The sequence below is a fragment of the Cicer arietinum genome, chromosome 5 (genome assembly GCF_000331145.2).
Source record: "Cicer arietinum cultivar CDC Frontier isolate Library 1 chromosome 5, Cicar.CDCFrontier_v2.0, whole genome shotgun sequence".
Lineage (NCBI taxonomy): Eukaryota > Viridiplantae > Streptophyta > Magnoliopsida > Fabales > Fabaceae > Cicer > Cicer arietinum.
In genome coordinates, this window is record NC_021164.2 from 35,031,576 (window position 1) to 35,047,791 (window position 16,216).

The following is a 16,216-nucleotide window of genomic DNA, read 5'->3' on the forward strand; positions in this document are numbered from 1 at the left end:
TGGGATACACGTGCATGGCCCTAAACGCACTGGCTTTTTAGAATACACCTAATGAAAAGGTTGTGTGTGGGTTTGATGTCAGAGATAGAGTTCAAGACTACGAGTTACTCTTGTTGAATCTGAATCCTACTCGTTATGCAAAGGTTCAAGTCGAAAGACACCTTTGTTTATGCACAATCTTATAGAAGCGTCTGACGCTATTCAAAAACATATTTTTTAAATTCAAGTGGGGGATTGTTGGAAATGATGATGCCTTTAATGAAAAATGCGTTGGAAATAATGATGGCATTTATGAGCTAGTGTTGATGTGAATTGAAAAAATTGAGAAGTCCCACATTGGATGGATACCACACACTAGTAGGGTATATAAGGTGGAGGTAATGAACTTGGGATGAGCCCCAAGGGGCACCCCAATTTTGTGAAGGAGGGAGAACGCAAGCAAATTGACCCCCAGATACGCGCGCGCGCGCGCCGCCGCCGCCGGCCGGCCTGGCTTGGCTTGGCTTTGGCTTTGTGGTGTATTATTATTTTGCCTGAAAATTAATTAATCAATCTTTAATTAATTATTTGATTACTTGCATTCCATCTCTAATTGAAACGTTAATTAATTACGTAACTGCCCTCCACCTAGTCATATCTGATCCAGTTATCATCCCTGATTTCGTGCGTTTGTTTTGCCCGGTCAAAACCCTAATTTTGGTCTCACGTTTCTTTGTTGTCCGGTCAATAGTCAGAGTCAACCTTCCTAAGTTTGGGGCGCACGAATCGTGGTCTTGGAACGCACGTTTCTGAGAGCACTTGGAGCGCACGTTTCCATGGATCTCTCAGATCCAGTTGCGATTTTCCACTATAAATAGAGGGTTCTCCCCAGTTGGAAAATCACACTGAAAGCACTCTGCATCTGAGGCTTTTCTCTCTTCTCCCCCTTCTTACTACTTCATCTCTTTCTTCCTTTTCGAGTGGCCATTGTGCCATATTACGAGTGTCAGTCGAAAGACTGCCATACTGCGAGTGTCAGTCGTAAGACTGCCATATTGAGGGTGTAATTCTAGAACGGTTTTCTACAGTGCAGTAGAACTCCGATACAGAGAATCTGGGCTGTTTTATCCTGGGGACTTCGTGGTTGATAGTCTGCCTTGCACAATTTTGGGCAGTGCCTCGAAACGTCTTGAAGAGAGCGACCTAGTCCGCGACTCAACTCAGTAATATTTTCGGTGGCAAAAAATTGTTTTCAAAGGTTTTCGATTTTCAAAAACAACAGTTTTCCTCATCACCATCAACAGAGTCATAATGACACCGCCGACTCACCGTAGATCTTGATCTTACCTGATTCATGATCTTATCACATAGAGATTGTGAAAGATCTCCACTGTTTTTGTGCAACATTTTATACCTTACTGGTCTTGATTGGTTAAACATCGGGTACATTACGATGCTTATTTTCAAACCACATAAGAATGCTGAACCATTATGCAGCAACCAAACTTATAAACCAACCAAAAATGCTGCATACATAAGCTAAGCTACTGAAGCAATAAAAAGCTGCTAAACTAGACTGAATGTAATCTAAGCTATTTGAAGGTTCAGTGGCAACTGTTTAGATTACAATTAATATTAAAATAAAATTGAATATAAATATCAACTAAATAAACTGAGCCTAATTAACATGCAGATTAGTGAGTCACAATTATGTACCATTGAAGTTCAACACTGAAACTTGTATTACTAATGCCCCACTAGTTTGTCCAATTTTTCAAAGCAACACTTCATGAAAATAGAAAATCAGAATGAAATTGATCAAGAAAATGTTGGTATCAAACGTTCTAGGCAAAACATTTGAGGAAACTCATAATTTAAAAGAAATTGATTAAGAAAATGTTGTTTTTCGTTTTCGTCACCGCCATCAACAGAGTCATAATAACACCACCGACTCGCCGTACAACTAACTTTTCACTATCATATCTTTTACATCGTTCACAAGAGATTTAAATTTTGATATTCCATCAAACATTATATAGGAATTTTGCAGAAATAATCCGGACTGGATCAATTAGAGGTACTTAACTATCAGGGAATAATAAAAGGTTGTGAAACGAGACTAGAGTTAGTTACTCATGCAACGGAACAAAATTTGAGATGTGGAAAAAAAAAGATTTTTATATATATATTATGATTTGTGCCGATCACAATGCTCCTAAGAAAAGTTTACGTTAGCCCTCAATTGGTATCAGTACTTCCCAAAACCCCATAGAGTTGTTGTTCTTGCAACATCACATTTGAGCACAACAATAATGGAAGCAAGGGAAATAACAACAGGTTCAAGTTGCAAGGGAAATAGGGATTCAAGAATAATAAAAATTACCAAAAGACAAATGAAGGGAAATAACATATGATTTTTGGAACAAATTAAAAAAAGTAAAATCTAAATTATAAATAGACAGCATGAAACATAAAAATCTAAATTATAAATGCAAAAGATTTACTCTAAAAATAAAAAGATTTAGTCTAACAATAAAAAGTTTTTATTACCGTTGAAAAGATTTACTTTATAGAAAATCCCTTGTTCTTCTTTTATTACTTGTGATACAAGGGTTCTTCAATTAAATTGATGTAGTTACCGTTGAAAAACCAAGATCAGCTATAAATTAGGACACTTACTCTTTAGTGTTGCATTAATTCCTATTCTTCTTCTGCAAGCCACTACGCGAAAAAACGCATTTTACAACGCTTTTTTTAAGCCATTTACAACGCTTTTTCAAAAAAATAAGCGATGTGGAATCGAGTGCTGTAAATGATACAACAGCGCTTTTAAAAAAGCGCTATAAAACATGTAAATACAACGCCCGCTTGTTATGCACATTTTACAGCGCTTCCTCAAAAAAGCGTTGTAATATGCACCCCATTATATGAGTTATGGGTCTGCTTTTAGAGCGCTTTTTAACACAAGAGTAATATTCATTTATTTCTTACATATATATATTTATATATATATATATATAAATATATATATGTAAGAAATAAATGAATATTACTTACGTGTCGAGCATATTCTTTATTCCGGGGTGATTGGTGTAATCGCCGTGCACGGGATCCAAATAGTATATCACTTCAGAGACCGCATTGATTGCAAATAGCACCCAATGTGCCCTACAACAACAAAAAATTGGTTAAGCAATTTTGTTTATAGACAACTAATAAATTAAATTCTCATCAATTAAAAAAGATAAAATTACGTACCCTGAATTATATGGTGCCAAGAACAATTTATCACTTTCTTTATTTCTTAAAAACATATCTACAATGTAGTGTTTTACATTGTCTGGATCGAGTTTGAACATCGACATCTTATGCGGAGACAAGAATGAGTATTTATTTGACAGTTTCCTCGTGCACACGACCTTCTCGTACAAAAACCTTCAATGAAAATTTTAAACTAGATTAATTACCAATACATTTAATTAATTACAAATAAATGCAATTAAAAGTATTTTTTACCTTATGTACAAGCTGATTACAGTAACACTCAGCTCCTTATGTTCGAGAAGATCGTACATTTGCTCCTTTTCGAGGTATTCAATATACTCATCTCCAAAGATGTCTTGATTCATTTGTACAATGGGCGAATCGTTGCTGCTGCCCATGTTCCTTTTTATTTGGATGTCAAGACACGCCCCGTATTTACCAAGGCGTGGCTGACTTTTATTAGGAGCAGCAGCAGCAGCGACCGATTTTCCCCGATCCAGATTTTTTGTTGCTGCAAGTTTTGCAGCTTTATTACCCTCCAGCCTTTGTAGTTTGGCAGCCCTATTAACCTCCAATTTTTGAGGTCTGCTGCCTTTTTTTGGCTGTAGGGGTGGTTTATTTATTTGGACCTACAAAAATGAGGTAAAATGTTAGTTTATTGAATCTGAAAAAATAAAAAACCTTAGGCAATAAATGTGACAAACCTTTTCGGGAGATGTAACTGATTTGTCCTTGGGAATCTTTTTTTCGAGGGCAACAAGGTGTGTGGGCCATGCCACGTAACTGCCAATAGCGTCGCTTAAGAACTTCATATCTCCATCGTTGTCCGGTATGGGCAACGGTGCAGTTGGTTCGAAAGCAACCGTAGGCGATACTTTGACATGGCCCGCGGGGATCGGAATATTGTGCAATACTTCTCCCGAAGTATTGTGCAATATTCCTTTTCCCACCTTCCGTTGAGTCGGCGAGGACAAGTATAGGACACATGTAGTGACACCCTACATCAATAGTTAAAACATAAGTACAGTTAATATATAAGTTTGTTTAATACATAAGTAATTACATAAGCAAGTAAGTAGTAAGTAATTAATTACCTCGGGAATACTCTTCAAACCGACGTTGCAACTCCCGGTTTCACTCTCCATTTGTATTTCAGGTTGGAGCTGAACCGGAAGTTGCTTGTCTTTATTCGTATTCACCAAGAGTGCCACTTGCTCCGATAAGATTCTGAGCTTCTCTAATACTTCCTCGTTGGAAGGTTTTTGGCGCTTCTCTTGAGGAAAAAAGCTTTTGGGAGTTACGCCAAATCCTTTCCCCCTCACTCGACCGGAATACTCAGGGACATTAAACACTTTCCCAAGAATGTCCCTGCACGTATCCTTGTTGCCCTCTTGAGTTTCAGAACTTTGTTCAATAGTTTCCTAAAATACATGTAACATTAAAAAGATAAGTTCAATAGCATTTTTAAAATACAATATTAAAAAATATTAAAGTGATAATATACTTACACAAAGTTCTACAACTTTCTTGACATTTTCATTATCAACCACTCCTTCTTTGTTAACACGCGCTTCCTTCCATAAGATATGACGACCCAAGGGTTGATCGGCTTGGGTGTCTTTTCTCTATTCGTTAAAATCATAAACAAAATAATACAAATTAGTTACACACTATAGTTTATAATACAAATTACAAGTGATGTTTAATTACTTACAATTTTTTGTTCAAGGCGTGCATATCCCATACGTGATTTCTTGTATGGGTGTTTTGGGTTGCTTGCCCGTTCGCGATTTGCCTTACTAATATTCTATATAAAAAAAAAATAGCAATTGTGTAAAAATTTAAAATACGCTACGAATATGAATAATAAAACACAAATGCTAATAAATTAATCACTTACGACAAACGCCGGGTCAGAACGTTTGGAAACAAATGCACTCCATTCATCCTTTGATATATAATGTTGATATATCTTTGGAGGTTCAGCATTTGTGTTTCCTTCTCTATCTTTTAGATAGAAATTTGAGAGATGGGATCTAAATCCACGATGGATTTTCCCAGCAACTCTCAAAACATATGACTTTCGTTCCTCATCAAGAACAAAAGTGGTCTGCAATGAAAACAATTATAAGTAATGTATTTTACAGAAAAAAAATTATAAATGACAAAAGAGTAGATCAAAATATTTACTTGAATGTCATTCCAGATGATATCTTTGGCATCCTTCAACGCCTTATCTCTCCAGTTGTCTATTGTTATTGGGACATTTTGACGAACAACAGCCCCAATGTAGCTTACAAACATGGAGCTGTTGGGGTCAACTGGCTGACCACTCTCGTTCCAGCCAACCTAATAAACTCATATAGTAAGTACATGCCCTAAACCCTAAAAAAAGATAAAAAAACACACAGCAAACAGAGTATATATAGTATACCTCAAATTTAATGCCACTGCTCCGTGCTTTAATCACCCTTTGCATGATAGTTGCACCACGTTTGACTTCTTTTTCGTAAGTCTTAGAGGTGCCAACTTCTTCATTTTGAACTTCTAAATCTTTGTTTGTATCCATTTAACTACAACAAGTTCAACATGCACTTTAGTATAACATCAACAAGCTCAACATGGATCATGCATTATTATAAACAAACTCAACATGTATCAGTATATCTTAAAAAAGCTCAACATGCATTCTAATGATTACAAAAATTTAATAACATCAATACCTGAATAATGATGGTTCGAAGAAAGACGAAATGCAAAGAAAAGAGGGTTTGCAGAAAGTTCACAGAAATATGGTTCACAGAAATACGGTTTGAAGAAATACGTAATGAGGGTTACGTATTTCAATGAAAATATATTGTGTGAAATGGGAGAGATGATCTTGGATGGAAATAAGGTTCGAAATGAAGGAGATGATCGTGGAAATAAGGTTCGTAAAGGACGGGATGATAGGGTTTGCAAAAGAAGAGAAGAAATGAAGGTTGAGATGAAGGTTACGTAATGAAGAGGAAACTGAAGAGGTAACTGTTATATATACGTAACACTTTTACAGCGCTTTTTATAAGCCTTTTACAGCGCTTATTTTGTAAAGCGCTCTAAAAGGCTTCTTTAGTTAAATTTTTAAAAGGCTCTTTTACAGCGCTTTTTTCAAATAAGCGCTGTAAAAGACCTCCGTGTGTTATTATGTTATTTGAATGCCTTTTACAGCGCTTTTTTCAAATAAGCGCTGTAAAAGACCTCCGTGTGTTATTATGTTATTTGAATGCCTTTTACAGCGCTTTTTTCAAATAAGCGCTGTAAAAGACCTCCGTGTGTTATTATGTTATATGAATGCCTTTTACAGCGCTTTCACACATAAGCGCTCTAAAAGGCTTCTTTAGTTAAATTTTTAAAAGGCTCTTTTACAGCGCTTTTTTCAAATAAGCGCTGTAAAAGACCTCCGTGTGTTATTATGTTATATGAATGCCTTTTACAGCGCTTTCACACATAAGCGCTCTAAAAGGCTTCTTTAGTTAAATTTTTAAAAGGCTCTTTTACAGCGCTTTTTTCAAATAAGCGCTGTAAAAGACCTCCGTGTGTTATTATGTTATTTGAATGCCTTTTACAGCGCTTTTACACATAAGCGCTCTAAAATGTCTCTTTATGTTAATTTTAAGAGGCTCTTTTACAGCGCTTTTCCCAAATAAGCGCTGTAAAAGACCTCCGTGTGTTATTATGTTATATGAATGTTTTTTAAAGCCTTTTACAGCGCTTTTCCACATAAGCGCTCTAAAATGTCTCTTTATGTTAATTTTAAAAGGCTCTTTTACAGCGCTTTTTCCAAATAAGCGCTGTAAAAGGCCTTATTGTTTTTGTGTTTTGTTATGTTATGTTATTTTTTAAACAAGCTCAACATGCATGCAAAACCCACATAGTAGTAACTGGTCACCACAAAAATCCCTTCCTCTTCACCAAACTCTTCTCCTTTTATGCATCTTCTTCACAAACATCAAAGCTTACTCTTTCACAATTCAATCTCCACCTCAACACCCTTTTTATCTCTTTACATTCTCTTTCCTTCTTAAATCGAAACTTAATTGGTATTCAGGATCATTGCCATGTTGCGAAAAATGGGTTTGTGTCTGGTGTTTTTGGGGATTCCCATGATGCGTACAAGGTGTTTGAAGAAATGGGTTTGTGTCTGATGTTTTTTGGATTCCCATGATGCGTACAAGGTGTTTGAAGAAATGGGTTTGTGTCTGATGTTTTTTGGATTCCCATGATGCGTACAAGGTGTTTGAAGAAATTAGGTGTCTGATGAATATTATTTTTAAAGCTTTTTTACAGCGCTTTGTCAAATAAGCGCTGTAAAATGTCTTTTTTACTCACTTTCAAAAGAGTCGTTTACAGCGCTTTGTGTGAAAAGCGCTGTAAAAGGTATAAAACACTCATTATTTTATTTTTAAAAGGATCTTTTACAGCGCTTTTTAAGATAAGCGCTGTAAAATGTCTCTTTATTTTATTTTTGTGTTTGGTTTATTTGGGTTGGGATGACATTAAAAACATTTTTATCATTGTTTATTGGATTAAAAATATTGTTATCATTGTCTTTATCACAATACTTTAGGAGATGATGAATTATTAGAAATGAGTATTCTGAAGAATCTATATATATATATGCACTGAGCAAAAGAGAATCTCTCTATTCAGTTCAGTTCAGTTCATGTAAATTACTAATTTATATTCAGTTCAGTTCATGTAAATCAAGCTAAATATAAAACACTCATTGTTACATGAACTTGGTATAAAACACTCAAATCAAGCTAAATATAAGCAGAAAATAAATTAATCAGAAAATAAATTAATCAGAACTTAGTATAAAACACTCAATTCAGATTACATGCATATTTACAATAACACAGTTCAGATTACATGCATAGCTTATATAAAACAATTAAACATATATATACATTAAGATGCCCTTCTTCTTTTCCTGGTGACATTCACATTTGTTTGTCCATTTACAATACGAAACGATGGATTAATCCAAATTCCCTCATCATGATCATCTCTAAGATATAAACCATCATCAGTTGAATCAATTTCATGTGGTTGTTGTGATGTTGCAAATAAAAGATCATTACCAACATCTTCATCATTATTGTTATCATCACTTATTTTATTGGTCGATAGGACAACAGACCATTTATCATTAGAAGGATCAGTGACATAAAACACTTGTTGAGCTTGCGACGCTAAAATAAAAGGCTCGTCTTTGTATCCCACCCTATTAAAATCGACAAGCAAGAATCCTGACTCATCAATCCGAACGCCATTATTATTATCGACCCACTTGCAACCAAATATGGGAACACGAAACATTGTGTAGTCTAACTCCCATATGCGCTCGATAACCCCAAAATATGATAGATTTGCATATATTGGGTTTTTGTCTTTTGCACTTGAGACATGCATCGCTTCAGCTACGAGAGTGACTCCACTATTTTGCATAGTGGTCTGATCATCTTGTTCTTTGGTATAAAATGTGTAGCCGTTAATAACATAACCAGTGTAAGAAAAGACATGTAAGCTCGGACCATTTGCTAGCCACCTCAATCTATTTGAAATTGATCCGGGGTCTATATCAAATTTTGACATTATGTGATTTTTTAACCATGTTACAAAACTTCGATTGTGCTCTCGAGTTATCCAATTTTGATTCCTATTCATGTTCAAACGAGATAACTGATCAATGTGTATTGTAACATACGGTTGAACCTCATCATCATTGTGCAGAACATACAATTGTGCCTGCTCCCATTCTGTCCTTGATATAGTCAGTAGTCTCCTTCCAGTTATCCCTTCTCCTGATAGTCTTCCCGAATGACGAGACATGGGAAGCCCTATGGATTCAACATTGGACAGATATTCAGTACAAAATTCAGCAGCCTCTTCAACAATGTATCGTTCAGCAATACAACCTTCTGGTCGACTTCTACTTTTTACGTACCCTTTTAATATTTTCATATATCGTTCTATCGGATACATCCATCTCATATAAGCTGGCCCACAAAGTTGTGTCTCCTTAACCAGATGAACAGTAAGGTGAACCATTATATCAAAAAACGATGGTGGGAAATACATTTCAAGCTCACACAAAGTAACAACAATTTCCCTCTGCAATGTCGGTAATTTCTGAGGGTCGATCACTTTACTACAAATTTCCCTGAAGAAGAAACATAATCTAGTTAAGGCTAGTCGAACTTTTTCAGGTAAAATGGAACGTATACCTATTGGTAGCAAATGCTCCATTATAATATGACAATCATGGGTCTTCAAACCTTTTAACTTGAGGTCTTTCATACAAACCAAATTTTTAATGTTCGAAGAGTATCCTTCTGGAACTTTAACTTCGTGTAGAAATTTACATAAAACAATTTTTTCCTTTCTAGATAGAGTATGAGCGGCTGGAGGTAGATATGTGCGATTTCCTTTCTTTACTGGAGCCAGTTCATTTCTTATTCCCATATCGACCAAGTCCAATCTTGCATTGACGCCATCTTTAGACTTTCCTGGAACATTGAGTAACGTACCAATAACACTTTCAAATACATTTTTCTCAATATGCATCACATCGAGGAAATGTCTTACATACAATGACTTCCAATATGGCAATTCAAAGAAAATTGACTTTTTCTTCCACCCAGTTTTCACCAGCTCTCCCGCAAAAGGTTTGCCAAATTTATTGGTCAAACCTTGTACTTTTTCAAGTATTTGATATCCAGTCGGTGCTAAAGGAGCTTTACCTTCCTCTGATTTTCCATTGAATGCATTTCTCCACCCACGATACTGATGACTATAAGGTAAAAATCTACGATGTCCAAGAAACACATTCTTCTTACAATGTTTCAACCGCATCCAATTTGTACTCTCTTCACATATAGGACATGCACACTGACCTTTAATGCTATATCCTGATAAATTACCATATGCTGGAAAATCATTAATTGTGCCGAACAACATAGCCCTCAAATTGAAACACTTTTTCCTATACCCATCATAAACTTCCACACCTGTCTCCCACATACTTTTTAAATTTTCGATTAGAGGAGTCAAGTATACGTCGATATCATTCCCCGGTTGTTTGGGTCCAGAAATTAACAGAGACAACATCATAAACTTACGCTTCATACATAACCATGGAGGTAGGTTATATATTACCAAAATCACAGGCCACGTGCTATGTGAGATGCTTTGAAGACCATGTGGATTCATTCCATCAGTAGAAAGTGCAAGTCTTAGATTTCTTGACTCTATCCCGAATTCAGGATACTCGTGATCAATTTTTGCCCATTGTGGGGAATCTGCAGGGTGTCGAAACATTCCATCTCTAATTCTTTCATCTGCATGCCATGTCAAGTGTTTTGAATCTTCTTCACTGCGATACATGCGCCTAAATCTTGGTATTATAGGAAAATACCACACGACTTTTGCTGGAGTAGATTCTTTCTTCTTATATCGAGAGACATTGCATTTCGGACACGCCTTAAGTAGTTCATATTCGTTTCGAAATAAAATGCAATCGTTAGGACACGCATGAATCCTTTCGTAACTCATTCCAATAGAACACAAAATCCGTTTAGCCTCGTAGGTTCGACTGGGAAGTTCATTATCATCTGGCAACATATCTTTTATGAGTGTTAATAATTCTGTAAAGCTTTTATCAGACCATCCATTACTCGCTTTTAAGTTGTACAACTTTAATATCGCTGACAGTCTTGTGAATTTAGTACAACCATTATATAATTCTTTCTCTGCATCACTCAACAAACTTTCAAACATTTTAGGACAATCTCGAAGATCTTCTTCAACTGCTTTTGCAATCTCATCAACTCGGTCCGGCTCATATGTATCTGTATCGAAGTCAGTTGAAGCATATGTCGAACTATTCTCAAAATTAATGTTTCCTTTTTTTTTCTCACCATGTCTTATCCAACATGTGTAGCTTTGATCAATTCCATTACATACTAGATGTCCTTCTAATTCATCTTCTCTAACACGTTTTCCAAAACAACATTTTAAACAAGGACAAACTACTCTATTTGGATCTTTTGCATTCTTCACTGCAAACTCAACAAACTCCTTCACTCCAATTTCATACTCTTTTGACAATCGATTGGCTGAAATCCATTTCCTATCCATATTATACCACCTATATAAATGCAGTAACAAAAATAATAAGCTTTCAAAACATATCAACAAGTTTCAAAAAGAAACCAATATCAACTAACAATTTCAAAACAGAACAGATCATGTGGTATGAGTTTTTGACAATTTTTGACAATTTTAAAACATAACAGATCATGTGTAAAAGAGATTTAATATATATATATATATATATATATATATATAAAAAACTTTTTATATATATATAACAAAACATAACAGATCATGTGTAAAAAATACCTGAGACAACGTAGATAGTCGCACAGTACGTAGAGGATATTAGGGTTCCCAACGTATATAATTATTTGAAAGATGTAGAGGATATGAGGGTTTCCAACGTATATAATTATTTGAAAGATGTAGAGGATATGAGGGTTTCCAACGTATATAATTATTTGAAAGATGTAGAGGATATTAGGGTTCCCAACGTATATAATTATTTGAAAGATGTAGAGGATATGAGGGTTTCCAACGTATATAATTATTTGAAAGATGCCGTTTACAGCGCTTGTGAAAAAAGTGCTGTAATAGGTAGTTAAATTCAATGAAAGCGCATGTATTTTACAGCGCTTGTGAAAAAAGCGCTGTAATAGGTAGTTAAATTCAATGAAAGCGCATTTATTTTACAGCGCTTGTGACAAAAGCGCTGTAATAGGTAGTTAAATTCAATGAAAGTGCATGTATTTTACAGCGCTTGTGACAAAAGCGCTGTAATAGGTAGTTAAATTCAATGTAAGCGCATGTGTTTTACAGCGCTTGTGAAAAAAGCGCTGTAACTGATACGCGAAAGCGCTTCCTTTTACAGCGCTTTTTTGACAAGCGCTGTAAAAGCCTTATAACGTGATGCGCAAACGTTATATGACCTACTACAGCGCTTGTTTTACAGCGCTTGTCATCAAAAGCGCTGTAAAAGGTTCCGTTATTTTTAAAATATAATTACAACAGCGCTTGTGTTTAGCAAGCGCTGTAAAATGGGCGCTGTTAAATGTCCTTTTGAGATCAATCGAAAGCTGTCCTTATTGATCTTCTTTGTTTAAGAGCTCTTCTCACACTCTCTTCCGCCTTCACTGCCATCCTCCGTGTCAACGCTGCTTGTGTTGATTCATTCTCTTTCTAAGGTTTGTTTTCCAATCACAATCTTTCTTTTCTTTTTTTTTTTCGGTGAAATGAAACCCTACTTCTCTAATTTGACATTTTTTCTCATTTTAATATTGTATTTTATATATCTTCTGATTTTTTACTTCTGCATGTTGGGAATAAAAATAGAATAATATTTTATACTTAGAGACTGTTTCAAGACTCTTTCGCCAATTCTACCGGTCCGCTGTGGTTCTTGCAGTATGACTTCCTGCTTACTTTATTTGATTTTTTTTGTTAATTATTTTCAGTGCAAAACAAACGAAATAAACTTTAATTTGGAGAAATGGAACCGCAACAACATTATAGAAGATTTGTTGTATTGGGAGAAAATGGAAAAGTTACGGTTGAATTGTTTTATCCTATTACCAATGGTGTTTACGAAATGATTCCTGCTATTCCTTTTCGCACTCATAATAGAAACATCATTTTCTCACATATGTGTATCGAAGATGATCACTTTATTCTTTGTGAAAGCAACAACAACCATATCAATGAGGTTCATAGTAGAATCAAAACTCAAGATGTCATACCAATTTATGGTCAAGATGGTCACTACATTATTCAAGAAAATAACATCAATCAAAATAATCAAATTCCGACGAGAAGAATAACACACGTCGACGAAGTTACCCGAAGATGCTCAATTCAAAATCTTGAAAGAATTAGAATTGATGAAAAAACTACTACTGAGGCTTTAACATGTTCCATATGTCTTGAGGAGTTTATCTTTGGATCGAAAGCTATTCGCCTGCCTAGTCCATGTTCACACATTTATCACGAAAATTGTATTATGAGATGGCTCAATAGGTCAAACACATGCCCTTTGTGCCGTAGACCTATCTCATGTATTCTCTTGTTTTGTTAATAAAAAAGTTTTCTTTTTATTATATTTGAGTATTTTTTACTTTTGTCTCTTCTATTTTCTATCCTTTTAATTTATCTATTATATTAGTGAATATATGATATTCTATATATGACATCACTTCATCCTATACCATAAATAAATTTATTTTTATAATTCTTTTGATAAATTTCATCACAAAATATCAATGAATATCAGTTATTCAAATTAATCAATAATATTATACTTTTAATTAACTTGCTAAATTCCGATATGAACTGTAGTTTACATCAATAATAAAAACATAACTAATCCATATATGTTTCTAAATATTTTTAAAAAAATTCAATTAAGAGCGTCAAAGAATACGGTTGAAAAGTAAAACAATTATCATTAAAGGATTAGTGACATGAAATAAAGAAAAAATAAACAAATATTGCACTTTATCATCTACAACCGTGTTATCAATTAAAATTATTTAGACTTAGAATATGTAACTTGAATTTCATACAAAATTGGTAAATTAATCTTATGATTGGTCTGTAGGTAAGTTTGTAAAAACTATATCTTGTTTACGTTCTCACTTCATATATTCCTTCAAATAATCTTTGTAGGAAATATCTTCTAAATCGGTATTTCATTCCTATTTTTTACGATTGTATTTCATTCCTATTTTTCACAATTGTATTTAATTCATATCTATCACAATTTCATAAGTAAATCTCGCTTTAATTCTACTATAATATTCAACTAAACAATCATCTTAATTAACAATCACTATACTAAAGAAGGCCTTATACAATATTTTATTAAGCTTTTAACAACATTTTTAAGCGTTCTAGATTCATGTGTTTCTATCAAAATTTGAGTTCATATTTTGTTTAATTTGTAAGTAAATCATAATAAAAAAAACAATTAGTTTTTTATTAAATAACAATTTTTTTTATAGAAATAGTGTATTTCATTAAATTTAAAATAAAAATGATTAAATGCAGTTTTAGTCCTCCTATTTTGCTTAAAATTAATTTTGAATATTTGATTTTTAAAATTATCCCAATTTCATAACTTATTGTTTTTGTTTTGTCTCCTCTAGTTTTTAGTTTTTATGGAGGGCCGAATAATAAACGTCAAACCTCCCAAAAAATACCATAACAATATCTTTTTCCATAGACCAAAAAAAAAAAACTTGCAAAAAACAAATAAAGAGTCCTTAGAAATACATTAATAGTTCAATCTAACCAAAACAATCCCAAGAATTTAAAAAAACAAATATTATTACCTCCGATCTTTTTTATAAGATACATTTGAGTTATTTGATTAGCAAAAGTTTTTGCTTGATCTATTTGATCCATATCATGGATCAAATATATCAATTTTTTGACCAAATTATAACTCAAATGTCTCTTACAAAAAGAACTAGAAGGAGTAATATATAAGAAAAATTATAAAAACAACTCTACTATAATTACAAAATAAACTAAATTTTCAATCCTAAATTCCAACTTCGTGGGTTGTGAATTTTATCTACAGATATAAAAATCAAAACAAATGATCCTATGATTCCAAAAATTTAATAGAAATTAATTAAATTAGTTTGATACTTTTTATGGGTTTAAGGCCAAATTGAACCAAACCAATAAATCATATCATAATTAATTTGAGTATAGTTTATTGTAATTTAAAATAGTTCTCCTAATACTCAAATCAAACCATTATCTTTTGTCAACATTGTCAATATTGGTATCTTAAAAAATGTGTTGTGTTTAAATGCATTTTAATAATTATATATATTATTTTTGTCTTTGAATTTAATAAACTTGTTTTAATAGTATAAAAAAATTGGATTTAATTTGTATGTTTCTACAATGTCAAGATATTTTCCACTTTCAGTTAATCATAATTGTCAAATTATTAAAACCGTTTGTGTTTTATTCTTATTACTTTTAAGTCATACTTATAGATGGTGGTGATGTGCTGATAGTGTAAAACGTTTTACATTAAGAAATGCATAACAAGTAAACTCTAAAAAATTTAGTGATTTGAAAAAAATTAGATTTTTAAAAACTAATTTTTAATTATTATAAAGGTCAACCCAAACTTGATCTATTACTTCTTTTTAATAAGCAATAGGGGGTTTTACTATCAATATACTTTTGTACATTTACAACTTAAAATTCTTATATACAATACAATAATATTTTTTTTATTTTTTTATCCATTAAAATTTTAAAAATTTGGATACCTTAATGTTTCAGTTCAAGATCCATCATTGTTAAAAATACTTGTATAAAAAAAATTCTCAAATCAAGATTTTGACCCCTATACGTCAACCTAATCTGATCATTCTACAAAAACTATACATCCCGGATAATCTTCACGCGCCCCGCAAGATCCTCCTGACACAGCTCCAACCAGGTGTGTCCAACTGTGACACCCTAAACCCCAAAATAACATTTATAATAGTATATACTAAATTATTTGAAGAAAACTTGCAGCGGATAAAGAATATCTGTTAAAGAGAATAAAAACTTTAATATCTAATTTAGGATATCACGTTTCTCTAAATACACATGTAACAATTCAACTTTGTTCGTCAATTAAAATAGTACAATATCAATGAACTTGATTTAACTAGAATTTCTTGATTTAATTCCCAAGACTTACTCGTACTAAGTTTTCATATAAAAAGTCATTTGTAATAACATAAGTAAAATACACATTACAACTCTTAATTCCCGGTATCACCTATCAGAGCGGGGTTTCTCCCAAACTTGAACTTCGAGACTC

The 16,216-nt window shown here is 33.4% G+C and overlaps 1 protein-coding gene across 1 annotated transcript in view; it reads right to left on the reverse strand.

Annotated features, from left to right (window-relative positions):
* Positions 1-745: 745 nt before the first annotated feature.
* Positions 746-16,216, reverse strand: part of LOC140920430 (uncharacterized) — a 19,748-nt gene continuing 4,277 nt past the window's right edge. The window contains exons 2-5 of the mRNA XM_073368703.1: positions 4,338-4,664; positions 3,948-4,241; positions 934-1,005; positions 746-847 (exon numbers count right to left, since the gene is read on the reverse strand). Of these exons, the coding sequence (XP_073224804.1) occupies positions 746-847; positions 934-1,005; positions 3,948-4,241; positions 4,338-4,664 (795 nt within the window). The remainder of the gene's footprint in view (positions 848-933; positions 1,006-3,947; positions 4,242-4,337; positions 4,665-16,216) is intronic.